The following is a 16,265-nucleotide window of genomic DNA, read 5'->3' on the forward strand; positions in this document are numbered from 1 at the left end:
TCAAATTACACACTTTACTTCAAAAAATGAGAGTCAACATTTTTCACGGTACTTTAAGGTTCTACAAGTGTGGTGACTAAAACACACACACACACACACACACACACACAAACACACATACATATAAAACAAATGGAAAAGTTTTGAAGTTTTTTGGAGAGCTTTTGCTTCAGTCACCAATGTGAAATGAAAGGAGATACTAGTTTGTTATCACAACTAACAGGAAGATAATTCACATGTAATGTGCAGCTTTTTTTGAACCAAAAAATGTTGTCTGATATGAGCCTTATCATTTTTGATAATTCCTATACAATACACCAGTAATAAAATCTCATGTACTGGGGTTCAGTTTTGACCACCTCTTTTCTTGCAGTTACTGTAATTCTTATTCCTCTCTGGAATCTAGGTAGAGTCTTGAAGTGGGACTACTAAGGAAGACAGTTCAAGTATTTACTAACATATGTGTAAGTGAGGGCAGTGGGGGATCCCTGCTGAATATGTATTTACAAGGGATTCAGAACAAGGGTTAAAGGGCTTAGGAAACCTTTCCAGGGACTTGTCAGCCAGGACAGTGGCTCCTAAGCACCGGTCCATTTAAAGTTTTCCATGACAAAGTAAGAAAATAGAAACAGCCTAGAATTTGTGTGGATGTAAAATATAGATATAATTTTGCATAGATATATAAAGTTAGATAGATTATATCCCTCCTTTTTTAATGTTAAAATATTTTTTATGCTGTGAAACTCTGATGATGTAATGAATGGCAGTTGTACTATAAATGCTCTTACATGGCAAATTACAAAGTAGTAATCCTTTATTGGTCCCCAATTTTTTTTTAATTTTCATTTGTCTATAAAATCTTTTAAAAGCTACTGAGTTAGAGTATGTGTTTAAATAATCCACAGAAGTTTGAAAATGAGCAAGCATTCTTGTAAAGCTAGTTACATTTGAACGGTAAAGACTAAAGATCAGTAAGTTCACACTTCTTAAATTTATCATTGAGAAACCTCATCACTTAGCAAAAGAAAGGGAAATTTTTTAGGCTCTAAGTGGGTCATACTCATTTTTTAAAAGAAATGATAGATTGTCTACTTATGGGACGAGTAATACAATCTGCTGGGGATTTATAGAAATGAAAGTTTAATTTTATTAGGAATTGAATTATTTCATTCTTTAAAATACTCAGATCATAAAATTTAGAGCTTGATCTTGATCTTGATGCTTGAGAATGTGCTTGAAATATTTTTCCCAAAGAAAATCTCAACAGATGCCTGCATTATCATCACCTTTTTCTCCATTTGACAGTCACTGCCTTCCTATGAAGGAGCCTGGGTGAAGTTAAAGGGGATATACTTGAAGTGGTGGAGACAGTGGTGTGCTGGAAAATTTTTAACAGCCAGCTCTGGGGTGAAGGGCTTGTAACATTTGCCAGTTTCCATTGTGTAAATAAGTAATCCTACTTTGGCCAATTTGAAGCTACCAGCCACTTAACAACCAGCTCTTGAAAATGTTACAGTGGGCTCTCCAGAACTAGCACAGGACAGCTCCAGCACACCACTGGGTGGGGTTGGTGATGGTACTCCGTAGCAAAGGATAGCTTTATTATATCTGCCAAGCAATTAGAAAATTCCTGTATTGAAATTAAAGACGGTTATATTGAAGGGAGCCAATGTCCTCAAAATCAAGAACGTAAGAGCCCCCATTTGTGTCGGTAAATCCCAACTAATTCCAAGCAACTCCTCTCCCTTCTTTAATTCTTTGGACTCCCTAAAGGAGTCATGTGTCTTCTTATCCCTTCATCATCTAGAATGTATTTCGCTAATAATCTGTTTATAGTTAGAGCTAGAATCCATAGTTCATTTCTCTTCCTAAAAAGTCACCAGATGAAGGTTAAGTTAAAACTTTTTATAATTTGAGAACTGACTTATAGTCTATTCAAATTAAATTCTTTATATAAAGCTCATACTTTAGGGGGAAAATGCAGAGTTTCATTAATCATGCAAAAATTTGCATATTTTCAAATGCGAAACAAAAACATGTGGAGTTTCGATTAGTCTTGACTCTTTTAAAGGCTAAAAGAGCCAATGTGATACAGAAGTCCACAGACATTTCCTCCTGTCCCTAGTTTCACCTTCTTTTCCTCCTCAGATATAATCTATTTCCTGCTTCAGGTATCCAGTGACTTCTTTCTGTCTTCCCTCTCCTTTCCTCTCTTCATAACCTATAAGTTCCTACTAACTAGTAACTTTTACATGTTATTTGCAATTGATTTATACTAAAGTGTTCATTCAGCCTGGGGATTGTTTAATCTCTAATTGTTCAGTACAGTTCGAGAATCAATAAACATTTAATGAGAATGGAAACCTGAAATCTCACCAAACCTTCTTCTACAGCCTAGCCCTACAGATAAACTGATTTTGTCAATTTAGGGTAGCATAGCATCCAGGAGGGCACGGGAAACAAAAGTGGCAGATATTTATCTTTCCTGCATGACTCCTCCTTCCCTGGGAAGACCACACAAGGATCTGGTCTCATTGAAGCTGCTTAATTAGATATAGTCTAGGAAATTGCTCGCTCTGTAAGATCTGGGAATCCAGCCTGCCTAGTTTAGATCTGTCTGTTTGCTGGGATTCCTTTTCTCTGTTCCTCCATCCCTACCTTCCCACTACTTACTCACATATAGTCCTATATACTGCTGTGGACTTCAAATTAAACCCTTTTTGGGGGGGATGGATTACCAAAGGAACATAAGATACTGTTCTCTTTAATGCTATCAGATAGAAGGAAAAAGTTCTTTCCAGCTTTTTCAAGGATGAGAGAAAAATGACTTTACATGTGCAAATTCTCATAAATGCAATACTCAGGCTGTCTTGTCACTGATAACCTGGGGGAAATGATGATGAAGATACATATGCTTCATATACTATATATGTGACAAAGGCTTTCCCACCTGGTGAAAAACAGAATGAATTCAGAAAATGAATTATTCCATGTCTTTATAATAAATTATGAACCCTGTGCATTTTAAACCACCAGAGACCTTTTGTAATTTTTTTTCCAAATAGATACGTGATCAAAGACCCAAAAAGAACTCACTTATCTGCTTGGTAATTATTAAGTAACTCTTTTCTTTCTGTCTCAGAGAGAAAAATCCCAGATGAAGATTTCATCATCTTAATTGATGGATTAAATGAAGCCGAATTTCACAAACCGGATTATGGGGATACGATTGTATCATTTCTGAGTAAAATGATTGGAAAATTTCCTTCCTGGCTCAAACTAATTGTAACAGTTAGGACCAGTTTACAGGTATGTGTTTGTTTGCTTTTGGACCATAAATTATTTCCCTTGGAGAATGCTTAAACTGAAAAATTTCTAGGTCCTTATACCCTGAGTGATAAATCTCTGCCACGTCCTAGAGCACTAGCAGGAATAATTCCCGAACAGCCTGTTTTGAGAGTAAGAGAGAAAATCTAGAGAGAGCTTTTTCTGTATATGACTCTCTTAGCTCAAGTTCCCATTCCCATTGCTCTGGGTAAGTTTTGATAAAGTGTCCCTAAAACATCAAAAGAAAGTCCATTGTTCTAGACTTTGTTCTGCGTTGGCAAAGCAAATAGAGCCTCTAACACTAATTTACTGTTTGACGTTTGTTTTATATTTTTAATCATTTAATGCCATGCAAAATCTAGTTCAATGTACAGTCTAGAGTCAGAATTTCTAGTTCTTCCCTCTGTTTCTACTTGTACAACTTTTCTATAGCATGAAGATGGACTTTCTTCTGTATATGCCTTTCTCTAAGAAATGTTGGCAGTATTAAGGCTTTAGATTAAATTTACTACAATTGGGAGATAAGATTTTTTAAAAATTTCCTTCCCTGCTCACTCACTAATCACTCACTTCATGGCCTGGAAGAATGACTAGGAGTGTCAAAATGAGCCTAAAAGGCATATAGGCCTTCTCTACCATTCACATTAAAGCTAAGTTGGTATCTTCAATTTTTAACATATTCACACTTAGTTTGAAACAGGGCCTCTCAACTTTTTTTCCCCTAACCATAACATCTTTTGATGAACATTAAAATCTCATGTATTATACACTCATCCCAACATTTTGATACAACCCCCGTATAACAGTTGTTAATGTACAGAAGACAGTCTCAGCTCCCTCCTTTACCCCTCTCCAAGGCACTTAGCATTATTCCTGTAGATTGACCATTTAGGTCAGTCTGCCTTCTTTGACCAGAAGCTATACTTCTAATCCTGACCACCAACTTGCAGATGTTTATTATTAAAAATATCAAAGTAATTTGAATTAAAGAACGTGGATAAATCAACATAAATGCATCTTTACAACTAAAAATTATGTAATCTACCATTATTGGCCAATAGCTTGATTGTTAAAGAAGAATGAATAAAAGAAACTTCCAGGAACACAAGCTCTGACTAGTTATACTAAATATATACTTAGGAGATACTGTGTTCGTTCATATTTTTACATGAAGCCATGTGCAATCTCAGATGTTTTACGTATGACTCGGTAGACCAGATGATTTTAATTTTTCAACTATGCCGAAGAACAGGAAAAGTATTATACACACTAAGTCCAGATTTCAGTGTCTTCATAGATCAGGACCTGCAGTAACTTCCCAGGTACTTCATTCACTTAAACCAATAATTTTTAAAATTATTTTTATTTAGTTCTGATAATGAAATAATTCATAGGTCTTTAAAAATGAACCCTCATAATTGATCATTATTTCCACAGACTTTTTTTTAAGTACTTCCAGTATAAAAGGCTCTTTTCCAAGAGCTGAGGATATGATGATGAACATGGCAGACAGTATCCCCACCCTCTAAAGCTTACGTTCTCATGAGGAACACACATAATAAATAAGTAGAAAATTAACATATATTAAAATTTTAGGTAGTGTCAGTGCTAATGAAGACAAATATAACATGGTAAAGGGATAAATGGGAATGGCAGTTATTTTAGATAGGGCGCAGATAGGAATGGCCTCTCCAAGGAGCCTTATAAAGTGATGAGATCTGATTTACCTTTTTAAAAGACTTCTTTGGCTGCTGGCTTATAAATAATAAAATGTAGGGGATGAAGAATGTAAGAAGAAGTACCGATGAAAGGTGATGGTGACTAGTCTTAGAGTGGTAACAGTGGAGACCTTGTGAAGTGGTCATATTTGAACTGTATTTTGAAGGATCATCAAAAGGATTTGATGATGGGCTGGATGTGGGTGTGAGAAAGAGAGAAGACTCAAAAATGAATTGTGGGGTTTTGGTGAGCAACAGGTAAATGTTGACTTGAGGAAAAGAGAAAGATCATAGACAGTTCCTATGATTTGGTGGTAGAGTCAGCAGTAGTACCATTTATTGACAGGGTAAGGTTTTGTGGGGGAAAAATTTAGTAATTCTGATTTGGTCTCATTGTCTATGAAACACTCAAGTATAAACGTTGAGGAGACCAAGATATAAGATGAGAGCTCAGGAGAAGTGGCTAAACTGGAAACATAAAATTAGACACCATCTGCAAATAGATGATGTTTAGAACCATGGGACCAGACTACTCTAGAGAGTGAGGGGGACCAGATAAGAGGAAAGAATGGGGACATGAGAGAGGAACCAGCAAAACAGGCAGGACAGGGGTGGCCAGTGTGCTAAGAGGAAAATGAGAGGAACATGCTGTGGAAGCCAGCTGCAGACAGTGACTCAAGAAGAAAGATGTGATCACCTGTGTCAGACTGCTGAGGGGCTGAGGAGGATGAGAAGTGAAACTTGATTATGGCGTTTGGCAAAATGAAGATTTCTGATAATCTTGACAAGAACCATTTCAGTGAAGTGATGGGATTAAAGCCTGATCGCAACAAATGGAGGAGAGAATGGGAAGGGAGGAATTCAATACAGTAAGCAGAGAAAACTTTTCTGTTAAGTTTTGCTAAAAATGGGAACTAAGATAGTAGTTGGAGGGAGGAGTATGGAGTCACATTTGTGTGATTCAGGAGAGAAGAAATTGATACAGGAGAGAGAATGGATAGTTAAGGAGCAAAGTGTGTAGCAGATAAGAAAAGATGGATCCCAGAGCATAAGAGTCACCACAAAGCCCTATTACCTCCTTAAGATAACTTCCAAGCAGATCATCAAGTTACCAAGCTTCCCACTATAAGAAGTGTTCCTTTGGGCTAAGACATCTCCAAAACACCTACATTAAAATAAAGTCATTTTATTAAGAGGATTAGAAAGTGACATTTTTACATGACGTTCTTTGAGTCCTTATACATATCTCTTCATGAATTGTACTTTGACATTATGCCATGGTTTACACTGAGAAAAATTACACAGCACTCTGTTTTCTAGTTTAGGAGTGTTATTTGGAATATTGCCCATTAAATCACTCCTGCAGTATCCTTTATGAAGACCCATAAAAGTTATTTTAAGTCTCAATATTAGGAAAAGTTGTGTCCCTCCTGTGCAACTAATATGTTTTACTCTGTGGACGCTAATACTAGATTATATTTCCCTCTTTTCTTTGGCTACTTGGAAGTTCAGGATAAATTTGTGGACCTCATGGTTTTTATCTAAGAGTTAGGGGAAACTGAAGGTCTTTCTGTCTCTCTTTCTCTCTCTCCATCTATTTTAGGAAATTACCAAGCTGCTGCCTTTCCATAGGATTTTTTTGGATCGACTAGAAGAGAATGAAGCCATAGACCAGGACCTGCAGGCTTACATCCTGCACCGGATACACAGCAGCTCAGAGATCCAGAATAATATTTCACTTAATGGCAAAATGGACAATACTACATTTGGCAAACTCAGTTCTCATCTCAAGACCCTCAGTCAAGGGTCCTATCTATACCTGAAACTTACATTTGACCTCATAGAGAAAGGCTATCTAGTGTTAAAGAGCTCTAGCTACAAAGTAGTTCCTGTTTCTCTCTCTGAGGTTTATTTACTGCAGTGCAATATGAAGTTCCCAACCCAGTCTTCCTTTGACCGGGTGATGCCTCTCCTGAATGTGGCAGTGGCCTCTCTCCACCCACTGACTGATGAACATATCTTCCAAGCCATCAATGCAGGTAGCATTGAAGGCACACTAGAATGGGAGGATTTTCAGCAGAGAATGGAGAACCTCTCCATGTTCCTAATCAAGCGCAGAGACATGACTCGTATGTTTGTACATCCTTCTTTTCGAGAATGGCTTATCTGGAGAGAAGAAGGAGAGAAAACCAAATTTCTCTGTGATCCCAGGTAAGCCATAGATCTGTAATAAGCAATTCTGAGCCTATTTTGTATTTATTGCATGGAGCATGGGTATTGAAAGCCGTGAGAAGTGTTCTTTATTGAACATTTCACATAAAGGAAACATCGTCTCTGTTTCTCCTTAAGACAAGGCTATACTGAAGTTAACTAATTATATTTTTTCACAATATTATTTCCTTAAGATTAAAAATCTGCATAGATGTTTAGAATGCTCCCTACATTCCTATATTTTTCTAAATAATTTTCTCTGATCCCAGTATGGGTCACAGGATATAATTAACCATTTAACGGGCCTCTTCAGTGTTCTTCAGAAAGAATTGTTGTATTGTTCATCACTTTGTCGTAGAGCAGAATCGTTTTAAAATTGTGCTTGCCCTTTTAAAAGTTATAGTCACCATTGACTGACCCCATTAAAGCCCAGCGGTGCTAAGATTTACACTGGAAAATGGAATCTTAAACCTAATAGCTGAAAAAAAACTTGAGGAGATCAGCTCATCTAGCCACTCTGCCTTTAGATAAATGAGGTGTCATTATCCTCATTTTACTGTAAAGGCCTTAAGACGCTGAATCACTTGCCCAAAGTCATAAAATTAATAGGTAGGGGAGAGGGGGAGGGGTTAGGCAAATGTATGTACCACCACTCCCCTACCCTGCACCCATGGCAGGTGTCTCTGATTGACCCCAGCACTCTTTCCTAATGAGCTTGACCCTGACTTAAGAATCCTTCTCAGCTCAACAAACCAGACCAGATGTGAAACTGTTTGCCGTTCTCTTGGATAGGACCTAGATCCTGGCTTTCTAGGGAGGTGTGCTTTCTTCTCCACACTGCCTTTTTAAAAGAGTTACTCCTTTAATGAAGTTGGTGTTTTCAAAAGCAGGTATGTTCCTGATTTCCTGGAAACAAAGAAGACACCAACAACATAGCTGGCAAGCACAGAGCTTGTTCTGGCTCAAAAAGAGGACAGGCCAGATTTGACTGTGCCTTCTGCTGTGACTCCTCAGGGAGACAAGCCATCTCTGCCGTGCTGGGGTCTTATTCTCTGGGGGCACATTCTTCCTCAGGCCTTATTAGAGGCAACTGTGCCTGTGGGCATGCTGTGCAGCCTACTTCATGCCGATTCATTAGAAAATTAGTTCCAGATTCTGATGAAGATATAGTCAGGCGGGAGATTTTGTGCTATTTTCCCTGAGAGGGGAACTTTTTAAAGAAACATGCTGTAGTGGAAAGAAACTGAACTTTTGAGTCACATTACCTACATATAAATCCTACCTCTTTTAGGAGCTGTGACCTTTGGAAAGTTATATAATGTTTCTGAGATAGTTTTCATATCTACATAAAAGGAATAATAATTCCTGGAGTTGTTGAGAATTAAGCGAGGTCACATAGTGTAATGTCTAGACTAGCACAGAGGATGAAGAAAGTGTTTGGGAAATGTTCTTTGTCCTCCGCTCTTTGCAGTAATAGACCCTTTAGGTGGACCTTAACTAAGGTGTGTGGCTCGTTGAATAGGCAGCAATAATCCTCTGCTATTAGCATTTTGGGGCACAAGACTTTACCAACTGGGTCTGAGTCTCTTCTGTAAGTTGTATACCATTCCCAAGAGGATTTTTATTATAAATTTTCACTAGTACTGCTGCTGATGCATAATACAAAGTTGGCAACCACATAGTTAAGAAACCAGTTAAGAACATAGTTAAGAAACATAGTTAAGAACCAGTCAGGTTCGCCTAATGAACACTTTGAAATCAGTTTCCAGAGAAACTTTCCTAGCTGATCTGCTCTCTCATCCTGGAACATCTCAGAGGATTGAAAACTGAGGTCCAAGGCAGCCTGACAAGCACTGAACTAACAGTGTCCTTACAACAGATAGAACTACGGGCTCCCAAAGGAGAAAATATGGTATTTATGCAGCCGTATCATGGCTTTACCCTCTCAACATTGTTTATTAACTAGGATCGTTTTGGCAAGAGGCTGGTGCACTGGGACAAGAAGAGCAAACACTTGTAACTTCAGATGCTGTGTAGTCTGTTCCCTGGTGATTGAATAACACTCAGGGCTGCTGAGGGACCATCATATATCACTTAATGGCAGAGAATAAACAGGATCAGGAGTTATCAAAAAAGCTTCCTCACTTCTTTCATCTCAGTTGGAATTCAGCCTTCTACCCAGCGCTGTCTGGCACCAGCTTCGTTACTAAGGTATTGATCTCAGAGCTTAAGACCCCCTGGGTCAATGAGATGGAAATTCACTAAGAATTTAATGTCATTGGCAAAGCCCAAGCTGGCCTTTCAAAGAAACTGGCTGTAATTGCTTTCCATTTTAGGCGAGTATGATTAGCAGGACTCTCTCCAGGCAGAGTTTGCCTTTATGGCCTTCAGCCTCTACTTCCTGTACATTGTTTCCCGAGTACAAACTATTCTCCACTTTCTCTCCAACTTCTCTCTAGAGCATCTAATGTATTTCAGTAGACAAAGGAAGACTAACTTAGTGCCTCTGAAATCACATTAGGTAGGCCAGTACCTGACATGCATAAACTCCGTGTAGGGAGAAGTTTCAGAAGCAACAGAACATCTCTCCTAGTCCATTTTCCTGGGCTTTCAACCCTCACTTCTTCACCCTGAACTTACTGGCCTTATTAGGGAGTTAGACACAAATGAGAATATTCTACTGAAGCCAGAAAGTAGTTGACCTTTGTCAGAAATAAACCACCCAGGGAGGTACTTTTGCTAAATTGAAGAGAGTCAGTAATCTGAGGGTGGTGCTGGGAAGCAGAGCTAGAGGCCAGTGCTACAGCTGAGATAGTTTTCTGTATTTTAAATATCAGACGGCTGATTGTCCCAGAATCAGGGCAGACAGTTGACATCCTAGAAGAAGTGACCTAATGTTGCATATACCTCTGACTGTCACAGAAAGAAATGAGTTATTGATATTTTTTCTTGGCTTGGTAACAAAGTGTAGGATATTTGTACATATGTGCATGTTTGTGTTTAACAAACTATAAGCAAAGTATCACTAAAAAATCCTTTATCACATCAAAACTAAGATTTTAGATCTGCATTCTAGGTAAAAGTATGCCCCTTGAAGCACTCACAGCTTTAGACCTCACCGCCTTATTCTGCTTTCTGTTTCCCACTATTCATTACTATCCTATTCTGTCATACTCTGAGATCAATCTGTCCTGTATTTTATTCCCTTGACCACTGAGATATCAGATTAACTCACTAATCTAATAAACTAATCTCTGCTGTTATACTAATAAGAGGGAAGTAGAAAACTCATTTGAAGCAACTTGTGCATTTTAAGACATCACCAGCCTTTTTTAATCCAATCCATCAATGACTTTGATGGTTGAAATGTGAGGCTGATAGAATAGACAATTGGGAGCCACCAGCCTTGTGGTGCTGTCCAGTTACTGCTTAATATTTCTACATAGCTTTAGGCTAGCCCTGAGTGAATCCCCACTCTTTTTTTCTGTTTCCTTTCCTCGTTATCTCTTTTTCATGATATTAGCCTCCCTTTCCCCAGGAACAGCTTCAGATCAACAGTTTGATGTGTGTATATGTGTGTGTGTGTAAAATTAGAACACTCAGCGGCCTTATTTTTAACCATTTGAATAAAATGTAAGACGCTTGTTGTAGACTTTATGTAACAAGTTTTGAGCTGTGTGACCTAATGAGGTGGTGATTTCGAAGCCCAGTTTGGGTTGACATGATTTCCGCAAACTAAGAGTAGCAAATTTTTGGTGGTGGAAAAGGGAAAAGGCTGCCCAAGTCCTACCTGTACCTGTGGGGGTAGTTGAGTACTTACCTGATTCTTTGTTACCAGAATTGACACAGAAATAAATATTCTGTTAAGAGTTTCCTAATTGCTTTGGCCATGTTAATGAATTACGCATTGGAAGTGGGTGCTCCAAAATCCACGTCACAAAGCAGAGTGACAGAGAAGAAATAGTTTGTCTAAGGGGGGAAAAAAGAGGGCATTCTCCCTATAAAGGAAAACTAACTTTGTGCCAGGGACTTGTGCAGCCTCTCTTCTTGTAAAATACATAAAACTGAAATGACCACAAAATGGTGAGTTGCAGGGTTGTGGTGGTTTTATTTACTTGGTTTTTCCAAACATGAGCCTCCAGACAGGATGACATTTAACCCTACCCTCACTGAAGCACAAACTTGAGCTTACCACTTCTCAGAGCCATTGCAGGCTCCCACAGCAAACCCTTAACTTGGCAGATGGATTCTGATTTCTAAAAGCACTAGGAAAGAATTCAGCAAAGTGATAGATCATAGGAAGAGAAAAAAAAGGCTTCTGGAACTAAATCAGCCCTTAGGAAGTTTGGAAGAGTTAAAGCAGAGAGAAGAGAGGTGTAACACATTTTTACTAGCCCTTGAGTACTAGTTGATGATTTTATCTGCCTAGAAATATTAGCTCTCTGATCTCTGTTTGGGTCTAGATCTGCTTCACTTCTAATTCTTTTTTACCACTAAGGGGAAGTCAGTCTTCTGATGTCATGATTTGGATATGCGATTTCTGGGGAGGGAGTTCGTTGACTGTAATATTATTGGGGATTTGTCTAATTTGCCAATAAATATCTTTTCCTTATTATCTAATCCAGTTTCTAACTCCCTGTTGGCATCAAGAATAAATTTGAGACTCAGGATAATAATGGAATAACTGTTATTCCAGTGACCCATGGTCATGGTTTTGGAATATAATGCAAGGGAGAAATTACATGCAATTTAATATATATCTTGGAATATGTCCTTAAACTTTAGAAATTTGTTTCTCTTAGCATAAATCATGGGACCCACCTCTGTTAGTCAAATAGGTAAATTGTTCCCATCATTAAAACTCGCATACCTTTGAAAAGGGCAGCAAAAAAAATTTTTTTTCCTTTTCTGAGTCCAAAATTAGGTTTGAAAAAAGCTGGTAATCAGAATCCTTCTCCATGCCTGTTTAAAACTAAGAACTACCTCTTTTTACTGTCATAAAAACTCATGTGAAGTTTGCTAAGTTAATAAATATACAGAGAAATTCTGCTTGTAAGATGGAGAGAGCATCACTTTATGACTTGGTAGGCATGCAGGATAGTCAGCTGATGAAAACGCAGAAGAGACTTATGCTCTCCTATATTGTCTGACTTTACCACAAAAATAATATTTCTTTATACATTTAAATTTTTTATATATGTTGCTTTTCTAAGGTGGGTATAAGCCCAGTACTGGTAACAGCAACTTCACCTAAGAAGTAGAGCAGGAAATTTTTAAAGGAAATTTTTGGTACTAAAAGTAGCATAGGAAATAGAGGCTAATTTGTCCTCTGTTAATGAGTCTCTGAAGGAACACTGGCTGAGTGAAAAGATGGAAATCCCACAGGCTTTCCTAGGTTGTCAAACCGAGATTAATGGCACAGCAATCAGAAGGAGTTATTGCCAGCTCAGTGAGATGTGACAGCACATTTTCTTTTTTTGTGAGTGGAGCCACTTAATCAGCTGTCTCTAGAGGTTTTCCAAAACAGATAGATCTTCACATTTGGTAAAATCAACACTAATAGCCTTCTATTCTCTAAACCATAAGAACCTACAGTTGTGAGACATGTTTTCCCTGTAGCCATCAGCATATCCAGTTGGTTCTACCACCCAAATTTTACTTGTAAATATCCTCTTGTTTCCATCACTACTGACCATATCCTAGGCTCTTACTTTAGTGTCCTAATTGGTGTCTCCTTCATTCCATTCTCCCCCTGACAGCCAAAGAGATTTTTAAAAAACACAAATCAGACCATGTGACCTCTTCCTTAAAATCCTTCAATGGCTTCTTCTTGTGATTAGAATAAAATCAAAGCCAGATTCGTCAAAGCTCTATATTACAAAGATAGCTTCTGCCTACCTCTGTAACTAAGTTCACTCATCTTCCCTCTTACTCACAATTTCTCGTCATAATTGGTCATCTGCCAGTTCCTAGAAGTTGCTCAGCTCTTTCCCACCCCTGGCTCTTTGCACTTGACAGTTCCCGCCAGCTTTCCCTCTCTCCTCACATGGCAAGATCTTTCACTCCTCCTTCAGATCTCAGCCTCCTAAGAGACTTCCACTTGTCACCTTATCTAAGAAAGTCCTTCCTGGTTTTCTTTATCATAGCAGCCTTCTTACTTTCTAATGCTGACCACAGTCTTTTATTAATTTATTGCCTGTGAATACTTATTTATTGTCCACTTTCCTCTCTAGAATCTGAATGAACTTGATGAGGACAAGAACCTTCTTGTCATGCCCATCTTGGTCTTTCTGAGCATTAATAGAGTGCTTGGTACATAGTAAATATTTTTTAAAATAATGAATTAATGAGTGAACAAAGAAATGATAAGTAGTACTGATTTTAAGTTTGCATTGAGAAACTCTTCTCACAGTTAAACAGAAAGTATCTTTTGTTCATTCTGTTACTGTGCAGCAGGAGTAAGTGAAGGCATGCATTTCAGCATGCATTCAGTGAGCATTTATTAAGTAATATATTCAAGGCTCTGTGTTAAGCACTGTGGGTGGGGATACAAAAATAAGTAAGGTTGATCTATCTACCAAGATTTACAGGTTAGTTTTAACAGGCAAGTTTAGAACTAGCTATAATTTAAGGCAGAGTGTTGTGCTAGAGGTATAAACAAAGAGCAAGGAACATGGAGAAGGAAGACGTGATCAATCTTCCTAAGCCTGTTGTTGGTGTTTCAAACTGTGACAGTCCAGTGGAGTCACAGCTCTTCTGCTTCATGAAGCCCTGCCAACCGCCTAAAGACTTCACTGGCAGAGGAGAGGCAGAGAAGTGTCCATTCTCCTAGGGTCAGAGATTCATTAACAGAACAGAAGGGCAGTGGGAAACTATAAGGCAAAGTGGGAGAAAGCAGTAAATTTCTATCCAGGTTCTATGTTTGAAAAGAAATTACGCTGCTCCACCCATTTCTACAAAAGTTCATCTTGGGCATGCCTTACTTACAGTCTGCTACTTATCATCAGCTCTTTCATTTCCACATTGAAAGTGAAACAGCAAGACAAGCTAACTAGAAATGTATTTTGTATTCAGGTTCCATGAGAAAGCCACAAAAAGAACATGCCAAAGCAGTTACTGCCTGATAAGCTAAAGGTGGAGGGAAGAATTTTTGTAAAGATGTGGGTGTCATTTGCAATAAGCAGACTGTAAGGCAGCAACCACCAAAGTTTATCTGCAGGCAGGATTTTTAAGATGAGAGATGAAAAAGATCAAGATTGTCAATCTATTCTCACTAATTGAGTCACAGTCACCCTCATTTCACAGTTGATCAGTAGCAGCAGAGATGCCTACAAATTTAAGGCTGAACTGGGTAGTGAAATTAGAAAGTAGATGTGGAAGTCATTGCGTTGCTCTTCCTCAAACCCAAAAGTTACTGAACTTTTATTCTACATCAAAGACTGGGCTATATACTAGAGAAACTTAGGTGAATAAGACACGCCATGTCACTAAAGCCATTACCCTCCAAAGGGATATCAGACACAGAGCAGCCAGTAACAGTGCCATAGTACAAAGTACCAAGGGAACCTAGACAAAGAAAATACTTTGCAGAGCAAGTGACATTCAGGGTCAGCCTTGAAGGATGAGTTGATTCCAGTAAGCAGCATTGGAACAGGAGAACACTGTAGACAGGCTAGAAAACATAATGGCAGGAATAAAAGCAAGTGACAATATATACAAGACCTTGTGGTAGCTCACAGCGAAAAAGAATGCGACAATGAATATATGTATGTTCGTGTATAACTGAAAAATTGTGCTCTACACTGGAAGTTGACACAACATTGTAAACTGACTATAACTCAATTAAAAAAAGGTCTAAAAAACTAAATTAAATTTAAAAAAAAAAAGCAAGTGACGATAGGAAGTACCTTTGGGGAATTGTGAGAAGCTATGATTAGAAAATGACACATGGCCAGAGAATGAAAGGAAGTATCACTAGGAAAAAAGTCTTGAATGCCATGTTTAAGACTTTACAATTTATTCCGCAGACAGTGGAAAGTGTCTATAACATTGTGAGAAGGAGGAGATAATGATCCGATAACTCTGATGATATGAAAAATAGCTCTGAAAAACAGGTAGGGATACTAGTGATGAGATTTATAGCAATGGTCTGGGTGAGAAATAACAAGACCTTTAATGTAAGAACACTCTGAATGGAGTAGGGATTCTAGCATAAACAAAGGCAGGAGGAAGAACAGAGTTAGGGGATAAGGTGAGTCCTATTTTAGACATGTTTATGATGAACTACCTTCAAGGGAAGATACGCAGATATATTTAGAAATGTGACTTTGGAAAATAGAAAAGGAGAAAGTTGAAGGCACAGGGTTATGGATTTGGGCGTTATCAGCAAATAACTGACAGTAGAAGCCATGGAACTAAACAAGATCACCCAGGTTAAGAGTATAAACCAAGAAGTTTAGAATCATGAAAACAGAGTATGTATATTTAAATGCTAGAAGAAAATGGTGAGCCAGATAATAATTTACAAGAATAATACTTAGGGAAACAAGGGACGTAAGGTCGTGGAAGACAAAGGAGATGTTTCTGGGTTGGGTCTGAAGTGATGAATATAATTTCTGCCTATATTCCATTAGCCAGAACTCAGTCACATGATCCCACTTGAATGTGAACACAAGGTTCCTGGCAAAGTAACTGCTTCCCAACAACTCTTGACTGTGGAAAGGAGCACAAACCTAGATAGCTCTCCATCTCTGCCCCATAATACCACCCTCATTCAATCGCCCTAAATAATTTCCTACGTTTACTTCTATAATCAGAGACATTCCACAGCAACACACGTTATTTCAGCCCACATTGGAAAACAGATAGGATAAGCTTTAGATTATAAGCAGTTCCTCGCCAGCTGGCTGTACCTATACATTTTATCACATCTGAGCACCGCATAGAAGGGTATCAAAACACTTAAGTGTTGTTTCCCTGAAACCCTGAAGTGTTGTGTATCCAGTTTGT

At 38.3% G+C, this 16,265-nt stretch overlaps 1 protein-coding gene across 8 annotated transcripts in view; it reads left to right on the top strand.

Annotated features, from left to right (window-relative positions):
- TANC2 (tetratricopeptide repeat, ankyrin repeat and coiled-coil containing 2) overlaps positions 1-16,265 on the top strand; it is a 304,614-nt gene that overhangs the window by 239,571 nt on the left and 48,778 nt on the right. For all 8 annotated transcript variants that reach the window (XM_010956001.3, XM_010956002.3, XM_074343434.1 and 5 more), the window contains 2 exons: positions 3,143-3,309; positions 6,649-7,256. In XM_010956001.3, the coding sequence (XP_010954303.2) occupies positions 3,143-3,309; positions 6,649-7,256 (775 nt within the window). The remainder of the gene's footprint in view (positions 1-3,142; positions 3,310-6,648; positions 7,257-16,265) is intronic.

Source organism: Camelus bactrianus, chromosome 16 (genome assembly GCF_048773025.1).
Source record: "Camelus bactrianus isolate YW-2024 breed Bactrian camel chromosome 16, ASM4877302v1, whole genome shotgun sequence".
NCBI classification, from domain to species: domain Eukaryota; kingdom Metazoa; phylum Chordata; class Mammalia; order Artiodactyla; family Camelidae; genus Camelus; species Camelus bactrianus.